At 44.2% G+C, this 14,190-nt stretch overlaps 1 protein-coding gene across 1 annotated transcript; it reads right to left on the bottom strand.

Moving 5' to 3' along the window:
- Positions 1 to 336: 336 nt before the first annotated feature.
- Positions 337 to 11,297, bottom strand: slc9a1b (solute carrier family 9 member A1b). The gene is made up of 12 exons (XM_030120934.1): positions 10,802 to 11,297; positions 6,918 to 7,417; positions 6,424 to 6,674; positions 5,878 to 6,095; positions 5,429 to 5,625; positions 5,182 to 5,271; positions 5,003 to 5,073; positions 3,315 to 3,479; positions 2,822 to 2,936; positions 2,619 to 2,717; positions 2,445 to 2,517; positions 337 to 2,149 (listed from the first exon to the last, which is right to left on the bottom strand). Exons 1-12 carry the CDS (start codon positions 11,082 to 11,084, stop codon positions 1,908 to 1,910), a joined length of 2,304 nt encoding a protein of 767 aa, XP_029976794.1. The 5' UTR covers positions 11,085 to 11,297; the 3' UTR covers positions 337 to 1,907.
- Between the last annotated feature and the right edge of the window lie 2,893 nt (positions 11,298 to 14,190).

Here is a 14,190-nt window from a genome sequence, read left to right as displayed (position 1 = left end):
ACCCAGCTGTCCAACTCCTGAATTTTGCAGACGGCACCACCGTCATCGGCCTGATCCAGGACGGAGATGAGTCTGCATACAGGCAGGAGGTGGAGCGGCTGGTGTTCTGGTGCAGTGGGAACAACCTGGAGCTGAACACACTCAAAACCGTGGAGATGACAGTGGACTTCAGGAGACAGCCCTGATCACTGTCCCCTCCATCGTTTTCTGGTCATTTTAATCCAAAGATCTTGCTTCTTTTACTCAAGTGAGGAATGAGGCTTGTTAATAACTCTGTCCATGGTTCTGATTCACAATTTTACAGCTCCAACTCAATCAGATCAATTATTTTGGTCATCCTGTAAACACTTCCTGCCTTTATTTCAAGACAAATGGTTACAACTTTAACACAGTCTTTATTTTTGCAAAATATAAAAATAGACACAATAAGCAGAACATTTTAAGGCAAACATGTGCAGGCAGTAAAAGCTTAGGCAGTCAAGTGCTGTGAAGTGCAGACATAAGTCTTCTTAATCTCTCCGTTAGTCATCTCTGCATGCTCAGTTTGCAGGAATGCATTTGATATAAAGCTCTTTTTTTCATCCCACAAATATTCACATAGAACAACCAGGATTATTTGACAAAATAGACGAATGAGGCTTGAATATGTCAGTCACATTATGAAGTCGTGTGTTTCAGTCCCTGAGGGAAAAAAAATCAGATAAATCATGCAGTTATAAGCACAGTGATAAGCTTATTCACAGAACTTGGTCAAACAATATCTGTCTTCTTCTTTTGCAAACTTTTCTTTTAATAACTTTGGGATAACAGATTTCATATTTTATTTTGAAGAGATGAGTTTGCTGAACAGCTTGACTAATGCAACCTCAGTTAAGTGTGGTGTCTCCCTTCTGCAACACACCTGAGTGCCATCAGGAGCTTGTAACCAGATTGATGGCAATAACCAAGGACAGAGACTGGATGCCACCGACTTAAGCTATTATCTTTAGTAAGGAATCAACCCGTCTCCCGAAAAATGCAAGTTTTGTATGTCTCCACAATGTCAGTATATTCTCAGCGTTTGGTGGCTGAAACCGCTGAAACCACCTAACTAAGCCAAATAATGGGGAATATTCCCTGCTGGGGGCACAGCAAAAAGGACAGGAATAATTATGGGACTCACGAGACGGACCTCAGTCCTTCAACTTTGCTGTTCATGTTTAAATAACAGCATGAAAGAAGTCTTGTAAGTTGGTATAGCTTTTTCTTTTCTTGAAAGTACTGGCTTCCTAAAGTCAACCATGTTACTTTGGGCCACAGATACAGGCACCGTGGTCTCCCAGACAGAGAAAGGTGGGCGAGGTTCACGATCTGGCTATCATGAAAGTGCAAATGAAATTTCTTCGCAATACTGCAATTAGCAATAATCCTAATAGTGACAGCATCGGGAGAGTTTTACCTGCAACTGTCGAACTATAGTTTGCAGTTTGTAATCCCTAGTTTGTGCTTCATGATGCAATCTTGACTTTGAATGTCAGGGACCTGGGTTCAAGTCCCGACCTTTTCCTCCGGGGCAGACTCCACCCATCAGGTGCTTTAAGCCGGTCAAAACAAATACTCCATTTTCGTTTGCACGTTGTTATGCAAAATACCGATCGGGATGTAAAAGAAGCCAGAAATTATGAGTAAACATCCTGTTGTGTGAGCTTTGGTAATACTGAATGGTACATGACAATAAAATGTATGAAATTCATGGGAACTGTTAAGAGAAAACCAACTTGGATAATCACATGTAACAGACACAACATTTTTAACGATAAATTCAGCTTTGCTACAGCGACCCTCCTCGAACGGACCTCCACTCGCTGAACACATCCTGTGGAGATCAGGTTTCAAGTACTGTAAATGTGCTTCGTCCCTCCGGGGTTTTATCCGTCGCGCTCCTCCTCTTCGTTGGGGCCGGGGTCGCTGAGGAAGCGCATCATCGTCAGCTGCTCCTCCTGGTCGTCGGCCTCCGCGGCCCTCTGCGCTGACTCGCTTTCCACCCGCACCGAGCCGCTCCGGCCGGGTGTCGGTGGCGACTGGTCCAGCAGGCGCAGGGCAGCGGGGGGGCTGGGAGACGAGGGGCCCCTGGGGCTCTCGCTGTCATCGTACCTGTAGACCTTGTGCTCTGGAGAAGGAACAGAGACAAGCAGCAGGTTCAGCTGAAGCAGTGCTTCGGGTGTCAGGACCTTTTGAACAGGCTCAATAAATAAAGACTTTTACCAGATGCTTTTCGTTTAAAAGGTCGCAGAATTCTTTCTATATAGTGTGAAAGAAAAATCTCTGTAGCTCCCCGCAGGGGGGGGATCTGTCCCACACTTTGGAAAACACTGCCCCAAAGCCACAAAGGAGAGATACTCCACACAAGCAACAGATTGCCTTCTCATTAAAGTTTAAAATAATCAATAGGTTGCTTAACAAACCTGTTTCAAAGCCCACTTTCCTCACGGGCGGTGTCTCCTGTCGGTTTGCAGGTACTGTGAGGTAGTGGCTCATCTGTCAGTGAGATATAAACACGTCAGCACGTTCACGCCAATTATCTCGCTTTTCAAGGGTTTCAAATGTGCAGATTCTCGTCCGATTTTGGTGAGACGCACCCTCCTCTCCATCTCCACCCTCTGCTTCCGGAAGCGGACCTCGCTCATGTCTTCCTCGAACGGGTCGATCATCAGGTCGTGTCTGCTGTACGAGCGGAGCTGAGAAGCAAATAAAACACAACCATCACAAACGGGACGGGAACGTTCCGGAATCTTCAGGACTCTCGTGCTGCTCCAATAAAGGAGAAGCCCCCGCAGCTCACCCTCTGTCGGGTTTTCTGCAGGTTGGCTCGCAGCATCTTCCTGATCTCCTCTTCGCGGCTCTTGGAGATGCTCGGTATCACCCGGCGTCTGACCGGCTCTTTCGGCTGAATGTTTCTGTTAGAAAACACATCAAGTCACCGGAGGTGGAGAGAGCTGGACGGTTTTGAATGACAACTGATGTTGCACTGTCTTTTCCAGCCTTAAAGCACAGAAGCATTGAATCATGGTTCCCCAGTTTGTAAGACTGATGTGTCAAATAATAATCTATCCATTCATCGATCCTTCTGTTACGTGGCTTTATCCAATTCAGGGTCAGCGGATTCACATTTTTGGACATTTCTGAGCAACTCCAAACAGGCAGATTTGATTTTAACTACGTTCCCCCATAGATGAGATTTTTCTATCTTATTCTTGACTTTCATATGAATATCAACTTTTCAAATGTCCATAATTTGTGGTGGAAAACTGGGTGGGGACTGGCGCGTGGCTTACTGCATGGCGACGAGGGACGGCAGCTTGGCCGAGCTTCCGCTCTCCGCCAGCATCATGGCCTGTTTCATCTCCAGCTTGTTGTAGAAGGAGATGAGCTGCGGCTCGGTGGAGCGGTCGCCGGCGATCAGCCACTTCTTCATGTAGGTCTTATTGAAGCGATTCAGCCTGGATGCAACAAAAATGTTCAAAATGTATAAGCTGTGTTTTACAGTTTTTCTACATTGGTTTGGCTCATTTCTTGAAACTGAAATTACATTTTCAAAACGCTAAGATGACTTAGCAAAACGGTCTTACAGTTCAGCATAACACTATAGTTCACTTATATAGAGGCTCATGTCTCTCCCAAAACGTTTCACTCATATTTCAAAGCCACTTATCATTCCCATATAAACAGTCAGAGCCACCAAAATGCAAAGATCCTTCTCAACAGTTTTGGCTCATTTTTCTAAACAGACCAGACATTCTCAATTCTCTTGGTTCTTTTGTCAAAAATAACCTGGACGATTCAGCAGAACCACATGGTTCACCTGTCAGAGATCAGATCTCTTCCAAAACAGTTCACTGAGGTGGAAAAACTACATTTCTTTCTCAAACAAATGGTCAGTGCCCTCAAAATGCTTTGTCCTTTTGGCATCATGTGACCACTGACAGTCAAAATGTTTAGATGTTTGTCAATAAGGGCAGAGGACCATTGAAATATCCCTCATCTACTGTCTGAGGCCAGTCCTTCAGTCACAATGGTTCCTGAGATCGTTTTTTTTCTTTTTTGGTTTGTTTAGCTAACAGAAAACATATTGTATAAGAAAATAAAGAAAAAAAGCATTTCACAGTAAGAAGAACCTTCGAGTTTTGATTCACACGTTGCTCTCATACTTCCAAGGAAACTGTTATAATTTTCAGTAACACACACAGTAACTTCATCCATCAGAGTTCGATTTACTGTAAAATAAACACAAAGAAACCAAAGAGAGAAAAAAGAGAGGGAAACTGTATGTAGCCCATAGTACTGTAAAAGAAGCTGGAGTTTCACAGCTCACTTCTTCACTGGTCCCCCTCCTCACCCTCCTCACCCTCCTCACTCATTCTCATGCAAACAGATCGATGTCTGATATACATGGTATTGAAGTGTCTTCTTGACTAATTTTGACAGTTGAACAGATGATTTTGCAGGTGATGACTGATACAATGAAATAATGCCGATATGCCGAAAATGTTGCTGTGTGACGAGAAAAAACACCAATCACGTTTGATTTGTAACTGTAGTCAGCATTCCTATATTTGTAAAGGAATAATAAGACACAACAGATGTCTGCACTTCCATTTGAAAGCAGCCTCTGAACGATCAGGGCTGTATCAGGGCTATGAATCTCCTGCTGGACTCTGCCGGAGGAAAAACCAAGCTGAAAGCGGTGAACAGCAACGGAACCAAGCCTCATGTTATTGTAATAATGATAACGGCGCTGGAAGAAGTGCTGGAAGAAGTAATTAGATTACTCATTACTAAAAATAGCAATGCTGTTTATTTCAATGCGGTTCCTCCCATCACTGGTCTCAATCAATTGTTAAGCTGCTTTCTGGAGTACAGATTTTTTTTTTTTCAATTCAAGACACTGTGTAAAAAAATACTGAAACAACAACAAAAAAAAAAAAGAGAAATAAAAGGAGGGAACATATCATCCAAATCTTACTTGTCCTTCCAGTGATGGTGTCCATAATGGCCACAGATGTCTTCAATTCCAGTCAGGAGATGATCCAGAAACTAGAAGCAGTTAACCATTTTCAGATTATAGAAGAAGAGAAATGTTTTCACCAAGTCTGACAGTGACAGCTGCTTTTCCCTTCATGACTGAATATCTGAGCTTCTCACCTGTGTGTGAATCTCTTCGTTGATTGATCTTCTGCTCTCTTTCTTCTTCTTCACTGCCAGAAGCTCCACCAGAGGCCTGATCGTCATTCCCTGAAGACAACAAAAACAGATACAGCACAAGCCCGTCCACAATTAAAAACTGGACAGATTTATGAGGAAGGCCATCACGACGTCTTCTGACTACTTGAGTCCAGATGAGATCATTGAGGAGGATCATGAGGTTTGTTCGGCTCAAAAAGGTTGTCACCTGCACGAACACGGTGAAGAAGATGACGGTGATGATGGCCGTCAGGAACATGGTCTTCATCTGATTGTCGGTCAGCAGGAACCCCAGTGAGAAGGCAATTGCCCCTCGCAGGCCACCGTAGGCCACGATGAACTGGTCCTTCTTGGTTAATTTCACAATGCGGAATTTATTGATGATGTACGTGAGACCAATGACTCCTGAAATAGACAGAAAAAAAAACTGAAAGGATGCAAAAACCCTCTGATAATACCTTTACTAATATTATACTCAATAAAAAATAAGCAACAGATTCCCAATGACACTGTTTCATACAATTCATATCTAATGACAACAATACATTTAAAAAATATGCATTTTTTTTAGTCGTTGTAATTTTTGTCTCTTTGCACACTTCAACCGAAAGCTCAATGATAAGGATAAATATAAGTCTAGCTGTTTGTGGGACTGACCCAACACCCTGGACACCAGGCAGAGGAACACCGTGAAGATGACGAAGGTCCAGTTCCAGACGTGGGGACCGGCCACGGTGGAAACGCCCAGGAAGATGAAGATGAGCGTCTCGCTCACGCTGCTCCACATCTTCATGAAGTATTTGATGGTGGTGTAAGATTTGTGGGAGATGTTGGCTTCCACATACGGCCTCATGACAACGCCGCACGCGATCAAACTGAAAAAGAAACAGAAAATGAGTGAATGACCAATAAGAGGTAAGATTTTGACAAATGCTTCTTTATGGAAAAAGCTGGAAGGAGATGCAAAACTCCAACTACCTACTGATATGCTGCATTTCATTGGGTTGTAGTATTGATTTTAGTCAGATGTTTGCTGTTGCTTAAAGTTTATTTACTGGGATAAACACCTTGAGATGTCAATGGGTCAAATAAAATGGAGGCTAGGATGACAGCAAACGACGAGAGACGAACACAAACAACTAAAACACTGAAACCACACGACAAACAGAAAGCTCTGACAGCTTTCTTCAGAGATGGACTCACGACATGATCCCGGAGAGATGGAAGACTTCGGCCGAGAGGTAAGCCATGTAGCTGTAGAGGAAGACGAAGAGCGGCTCGATGACGCGAGTGTGAGAAGTGAAGCGGGACGTGAAGGCTCCCAGGACGCCGTAGATGACGCCCACCAGGATGCCGCCCAGCGAGACCACGAAGAAGCAGACCACGCCCAGGAGGGCGTCCACCACCGTCACGGTCCCCTCCTGAGAAAACTCCTCGAACAGATGATACAGAACCTGCAGGCAGAAGCAGGAGTTTCCACTTTAGATTTGTTGATTCACTTTAACACAAATTGAAAAAAAAAAAGGATCATTCTATAACATCATCAACAGTTTTACTTTGATCGTCTCTTTGTGATAAGCACAACTTTGGGCATGTCGGGAGGGGTCAGGGGTCACGCTCAGGGGCCCACAGTGACACCCTGTCGACAGTAGGATTCAAACCCGTGAACCTCCGGGTACAGTAAGGCGATTCCTCACCACGGTGACGGCGTCGTTCAGCAGCGACTCGCCGAACACCAGGATGTGCAGCAGCTCGTTGATGTGGATCTCCTCGAACACGGCCAGGACGGCCACGGGGTCCACGGCCGAGATGATGGAGCCGAACAGCAGGCAGGACAGCAGGTCCACGTCGCCCAGCTGGGCCACCTCGATCTGGCAGACGGCGTACATCATGCCGCCGATGAAGAAGGCGTTCCACAGCGTGCCCACCACGGCGAACACCAGGATGGTGCCCATGTTCTCCGTGAAGGGCCGGATGGGCAGGAAGTAGCCGGCATCGAGGATGATGGGGGGCAGCAGGTACAGGAAGAAGAGCTTGGAGTCGAGGACGGGGGCTGCGGAGGCTGTGGAGTCTGAGGAGTCGGAGTCGGGGGCCTTCTCATCCAGAGCCTTGATGACGCCGCCCACCAGCAAGCCGACGACGATGAGGAGACAGCTCTCTGGGACGATGTGCGACACTCTGGGAATAATGTGAAACCCTGCAGACACGATAATGACAAACAATTAATTAAAGGCTTTCTCGTAGCAGAGAATTGAATTAAAACTACATCAATTAATCAACAGCAAATATGTGAGTGACGGATGATTCCTTCTGCCTAATACGTCTCATGTCATAATGTTTTGGAAATTTGACATTCAGATAGTGAGCTTTTTTAAAAAAAATACTTGTGGAAATGAGTTCAGCTCTTATAATATTCTCCAGTATGACCCTATAGACACTTGAAATCCTCAAGTGTGTCAGAGCTCACTAAAAAGAGAAAAATGTCATTTTGGGTTTGGTTTCATGAGATCATTCCTGGTCTGAGTCCAGCTGTGGCTCCTCCTGAGTTTAGTTTGTGCTCCCGATGAAGCGTGGCTCTTCTCACATTTTATTCCACGGTACAGAAACAGGCACATGAGCATAACAGGTGGTTCTAAAACCCGTAGATGTGAAGGTGTAATCAAACCAGCCCTCAGTACGCCAAAACGCAGGCCGCTCACAGGGTTAATCCCGCCATACGCAAATGCCAGCATGAATACGAGAGAACAGAGGAGAAGATTTTCACACAAACTCTCTGCAGGGCGTTAATATTCCATTAATCGATCTGTCTTGGTGCTGCTGTTTGTATCACAGCAGTAATTTATAATGACAGTATTAAAATCACTTTAATATAAAGTACTCATAAAATATGAAACAAGCTGTTATGGTGCCTGAATCAACTGATCTGCCCAGAGCTTCATTCTCAATACATTTCAGTGAGTGAACTGATCCAAAAATGAAGAAAAAACACAAGAATTTGACATGTGAATTAGACTGAAATGGCCTGCAGTGATACAAAACAGGAGCCAGCCGTCGAACGCTGAAATTTCAGTTTCGGGGTCTTGGTTTGTGTCATTCCTGAACTAGACCTTGACATTTGATCTCTGAATCATGTGACTGAGGTTAAGGCGGTCGTAGCAAGTTTCCTGTGCAGTCAGTGGTCTTGTGTGGAGCCGTCCTCGCCTCCTCCCCAACGCTGCACACTGAGATCTTTGTTATCGAGCAGTGCATTAGGACAGGAAGTCAGGCCGGCCCTCGGAGACAACAGCTGGACGCACAGATAAGAGGTCAAAGACCGGTACAGCCAATGGAAAACTACAAGACAGACTCCGGCAGCCAATCAGGGGCATCAAGGTTACACTCTCACACACGGTCGGACGTTAAAAAAACAGAAGAGACCTGAGACACAAGCTGCAGTGCATCTTCACTGAGCTTCATTTCCACGGAGGCCTCCGGCTTCACTGAGTTAAGAAGATCATCTGATATTCTAAATCCAGTTATCCTAAACATTATTCCAACACAACGTAAGAAATCAAATGATGGTCCGTAAACAAATCAGTTCATCTAAACAAGACTAAATATAGGCAGCCTTTCAAGAAAAGTGATCACAGAGTGAGAATCAGTAAACTGGTTATTACAGTAATCCAATTATAAAAATGTATACTTTCTCAAATATGTAACTCCTACTTCAGCCCTTTAACCTATTCTTTACTTACACTATCTGAAACCTTCCTCAATTCACCAGGAGTTTTCATTCACATTCAAACTTTTTAATCAATATCTGTAAAGCTAACAACTGAATCCTTTCAAGTGATAAATCCTGCTTTACATAAACGCTTTTGGTTTAAAGTTGTGATACTCAAAATGATATTTCATTCACTTTTTGTCTGTCTGAGAAATGCACTTCAAATGCAGATACTTTCTACAAATAAATTGAAATGAATATTTGACAGTGGCATTGCAAACAAAGAGTTCAAAAGTAACTAATACTTTGAGGATTTCTACTTTGTACGTTTATCAGTGTAACTTTCTTTGTAACTGAATTTTATCCAAGCATGGTAACACCAGTTGTCCTCCAGTGGAAAACTGAGATGATTTCAGGTCTTTTCAGAAGAAAAAAGGCAGAAAAGAAATCTGTGTTGTGTTTCTCAATGTCTTTTGAAGTAAACATACTGACTTTAATACTCAGTGTAACAGGATTAAAGGCTGAATTGCCTTTTTAAGTAAAATAAAAACTAAATGCTGTGTGCAGTCGCATTAATGCTGCTATTTCATGAATGCAAACAAATATACCAAAACATTTCTCACACAGTGTGGCTCAATAGCTCGATAAGCTGCAGTCTAAAGACTTAACATTATATACATATACAGCATTAGCAATGAAATATTCCTAACATGACAGCTGAGTTTGTCAGTGAGGATCTGTTAGTCTAAGTTGTGTCTTTCATATTGACGACATGGAATGAATGTCAGCTTCTCTGAAGCCCGCTTCTTTAAACTCCATCACAACAACAAGCAGGGGGACCCTGAGGGGGTCCCTGACAAACTGACAGTGTCTCAGTAAAGGAGCTCCATCGTATTGACATGGATATGCTCAAATATGATCCTTCTAAACCAAGGATATGTAAAACCACAAACAATCAAACAATCCTGACTTTAAAAATACTCCAAGAAGTAGAATACAGCATCTAAAAGAGGTTCAGAGCAGCTGTATGAAGTCTGAATGTCATGGCAAGAGATAAATCATAATAAACCACCGGGAGGGTTTACTTTATCCCTGCAATTAGTCTCAATATAAACTCCCACCACCCCTCAACATTTGCAGTCAACAGACGCTCCTCATGAGGCCTAAAATAGCTGAAGCTGCCTGTGGAAACTCTGTTAGCTGAAGATCACACAGTCCGGCACGAATATCCTCCCTGCAGAGCTCTCACACAAGCGGCTCATGTTTCAGCAGCTGCCGCTTCCATTAGGATGATTTCTCTGATAAAAACTATTAAAAAAAGTCTCAAAGCTAAATTGTCATATGAATAGTGCATGATTTCATCCCATTAAAAAAAGAGGCGAAAGTCAGCATAGCCTGCTGGGTGATAAAGCAGCAAACTGCCCCCTGTAGACACTGAAAGAGATTAATGATCCATTATTTGCGCAGTGCCATCCTCGGATGACAGCTGTGTGTTTCTGGCAAGTCTCTGAAGGATGAATGGCAGCAGGAAGCTCAGGCTCAAACCAGGGATCCTATCAATGTGAGGGGACAGTGCCAACCGCCGCAGGTGCTACATACCACATGAACTCCACTGATGTGGTGCATTTTCACCACTTCACCAAAGAGCTTAACACTAATGTCACGTTCACCCGTTCATCCCTGTGCACGTGGTGAGGGTGAGACTGAGGAGGAAACTGCTAAACCCACTCTGTTCACGTTCAGGAATCCACACTTGGATTTAACTTTCGCACCCAAATGAACTTTGAATGTAACTTTTTAGGAAGCAAAACATGAATGATGGGGTGCCAGTGTCTCCTCCAGATGAGGGCGTATCGATTATTGATTAGTGACACTCACCAAGTTTCATGAGCAGGGCCAGCAGGATCCACAGGGAGATCTCAAACGGCTTCCTGACGTGGTCGAAGTTGAAGGACAGGACGGGGAAAGCCTTCTTGTGCACGGTGGAGTTGGTGCGGTGATGCGGGTCCTCGTGCGTGGACCGGGCTGGGTTTTCCCACGAGTCCCCCTCGACTCCCGCAGCATCATCACGACTCGACACGGAGGCTGCGGCGGACACGAAGAGCAGCAACACGGCGCAGCAGGCGGCGGCGAGCCGCGGCCGCGGACGGAGCCCTGCCATTTCTCAGAGGCTCTTCTGGGGGCTGCGAGGCGCCGCTCGGTTCGACAGCCGAGGAAGATGAAGAGGAGGATAGGAGGGGGAAGCGAGCGCGCTGCGCCGCGGAGCGCCGCGCACTTTTACGCACAAACTCCCCAGGCGTGATAAAACTGCGCATCGCTGGTCAGCAGACGGCGGTTTGTGTCGCCTACCAAGAAACGCACAAATAGTGACATGGCATGCAGGGGGAGGTGGTTTCACATAGAAGTGTGAGGGTTTGACTCCCGCACAGTGCGCTGCTTTCAAACTACAGTGAGCGGCAGGCAGCTTCCATCCATCAGTCTGAGTGCTTCTCTGCTCCGCCAGAGGCCGTCTGCGCTACAGGGACACCTACTGGAGGGAGGGCTGAATTACAGGCGCTGCAACTGTTGATGGGAAACGAAACATTTTGTTCTTTAGTTCATCCCACCCACATCTGTGTGCACGTCTGGGTTAGAACCAGACAACTTCTACACGTACAGAACGAACAAGCAACTCAACATAGCGAGAGCTCTGACACGGAGTCCACTTGCTGTGAGCCGAGAGAGCTAACCACTACACCACTAGCGCACGTCAGTTTTAAATTATTGTATAAAAAAACTAGGCAACATTTTCTACCAAACAACGTACATAATGTACAAATATACATGCATGTTGTTTTTTTACTTTTGACATCCTTGTTAAACAGAATGAAACTGAAAGACGCTGAAAACATTAACATGTCTTGATGCCTTTCTGTCTCTGCAGTATGAGCGTGCCATTATAAAGATACAATTTATCTTTCCAACAATTCATCAGCAATTCAATTTCAAAATCAGAGATGTATTTTGATGTTGATGGAATTATTTGAATTGTTACATTGCAGTAAAATGTGAGATTATTGATCAGGTATATTCAGCTTTCTAATAGAAAACCATTTTACTATCAAAAAGGTAAAGTGAATCTGTTGTAAATATGTTATCAAATATATGAAAACTCATTATTTAATAATCATGTTTCTTTTATTCTGTCAAGTAAAGTGTTTGATTTTTAGCACATTTGCTTCAAACGCTAAATAACAGACCCTTGGATCGGACAACAAACCACTCCAGTGAACACAGTCAGCTACGTTAACGTGAAAATCAAAGTATGGTATTCAATGTGCATATTTGTCCGATTTGAGCATATTACACTTTATCAAATCCATCTACAGTCTATAATCAGTGGTTTACTCATCCATCTGTGATAGTGCCTGAGCCTGATTTGTGAATTAAATAATCCAGTATAGACATGTGAACACTGCACCAGAGTACAGTAAGGTGGTATTTTTTCACCTCTTGATGTTAAAGCATGTGGCGCGTCGTTCATTCGCTCACTGCTCGTGTCTCATTCACGCAGCAGAGGCTCACAGCAAAAAATCCCTCCCCCCGTGGGAGTTTCATTCACATGAATCGCTCCATACAGAGTGTGCAGTGGCCCGACAGCGTGAGCTTCCCACGCCGATGAAACCTGAGAACCAGAGTCTGCTTTAAAAACATCCAATCCAGCACAGACACAGGAAACGCCAAACACATTTATTTCAGGGACAGTTTAGACTTACACATCTGTGTCAAAACATTGAGCATTATACATTCACATACATTTCCTGTGCTAACATTAAATCAGAAGTACAGTTTGTGAAATTAAGCTTTTTGCCTAAGATGCTTCAGAATTGATAGAGTGTCAAAGAGAGGATGCTGCTTGGGGTTGATGATTTGAAAACGACTCTGGTGCTACAAGCTACACAACATGAGACTGAAGTGGAATCAAAATTTCACATTAAATAATTTTGTGTTGCTGGTGAAACGATGCTGAAGTGTTTCTTGTTGAAAGGTGGTTACTGCAGTAAAATCCATCCCCTGATGAACTGCGCCGTTCTGCCCTCATCATATTACAGGTTCACTCATGTTTGCTCACACATGCTGTAACACATCTTTCTGTTGACGCTGAACAGTGACTCACACTTTTCCTTCTGGGACACTTTGATTTTCCTTCCAGCAGCACCACAAACACACAGAAGCTCCTCTGCCATCACGAACCTGCTCTGACGCTCACAAGCACTCAGTCCGTCACACAGATCGCCCACAGAGTGGCTTTCTCTCCTCTGTCAGGCATGTGGCTGCTTCAGCTGGACCCTGTCTGCCATCTGCCTGGCGCTGTACACAGACACTCCCACCCCCACGGCGGCCATCGTCATGGCGAGGGGGTCGATCAGGCTGCCCTGCGGCTGCATGCGGACCTCGCCTGACACCTGCCTCTGCAGACAGGACAGAAAAAGGGTTAGATGAACAGGTGACTTCCCCATGATAATCATTTGTAACTGTTATATTATTGCATGAAAAAACTATCCAACTTTTTATTCCACCAGACTCGTGTGTAGCATTGGTTTTTCCCTGGTATAATAAAGATATCATAATTTCTATCAACAATCCAGTGATCACATCCAGACAGGAAATGTTTGACAACCCGACAACCAAACAACTGCAGGAATCACAAAACATGACCTTTTTAAAGAATAATTTTAATCTCTGGCAGCACAGAGTTGCAGTGGCGAACACTCATCATGTCTCACACTGACAATATTCTGGGTTTCAGTCCAGGTCTGGTGGTTCCTCTGTGTGTAGTTTGCATGTTGTCCCAGAGCATTGCGGGTCTTCTCCAGAGAGACTCTGGTGTCTTCCCACATTCTAAAAACATGTACTGGAAGTTCAGCTTTTCTTTAGGTGTGACTGTAAGTAAAATCCTTAGCTGAGCCTAAACAGGAATGATTAATTATACACATCACCCCCCCTTTTTTAAATCATGGGCAATTTTATACATTTTGAATTTCCTGTACAAGACAAACACATTTGCACAAGGTGAATGAATATCGAAGTAACTTGATTAACAACCTGCAAAGGCATTCTTGTGTTTCTGGTTTCTGTTGTTTGAGAGGTAAAAGCTCACTTGGATTATGTACAAAGATTGATGCATTCACATCAAGGAGGGATCAGCCTTTTGACAATTGACAACATAATTAACCTATATTAATAAATGAAGCTTTCAATGGAAAAAAGTTACTTGAATGTATGAG

The sequence above is a fragment of the Salarias fasciatus genome, chromosome 22, assembly GCF_902148845.1.
Source record: "Salarias fasciatus chromosome 22, fSalaFa1.1, whole genome shotgun sequence".
Lineage (NCBI taxonomy): Eukaryota > Metazoa > Chordata > Actinopteri > Blenniiformes > Blenniidae > Salarias > Salarias fasciatus.
The sequence above is the reverse complement of the archived record's forward strand: the minus strand, read 5'-3'. Positions and strand labels throughout refer to the sequence as shown.

Coding starts and splice junctions, on each gene's coding strand:
- slc9a1b (XM_030120934.1), bottom strand. CDS start 11,084: ATGGCAGGGCTCCGTCCGCGGCCGCGGCTCGCCGCCGCCTGCTGCGCC. Junction 5,626..5,877: donor CCTGGTGTCCAGGGTGTTGG/GTCAGTCCCACA, acceptor TGTCTATTTCAG/GAGTCATTGGTCTCACGTAC. Junction 2,718..2,821: donor TGCAGAAAACCCGACAGAGG/GTGAGCTGCGGG, acceptor TTTGCTTCTCAG/CTCCGCTCGTACAGCAGACA.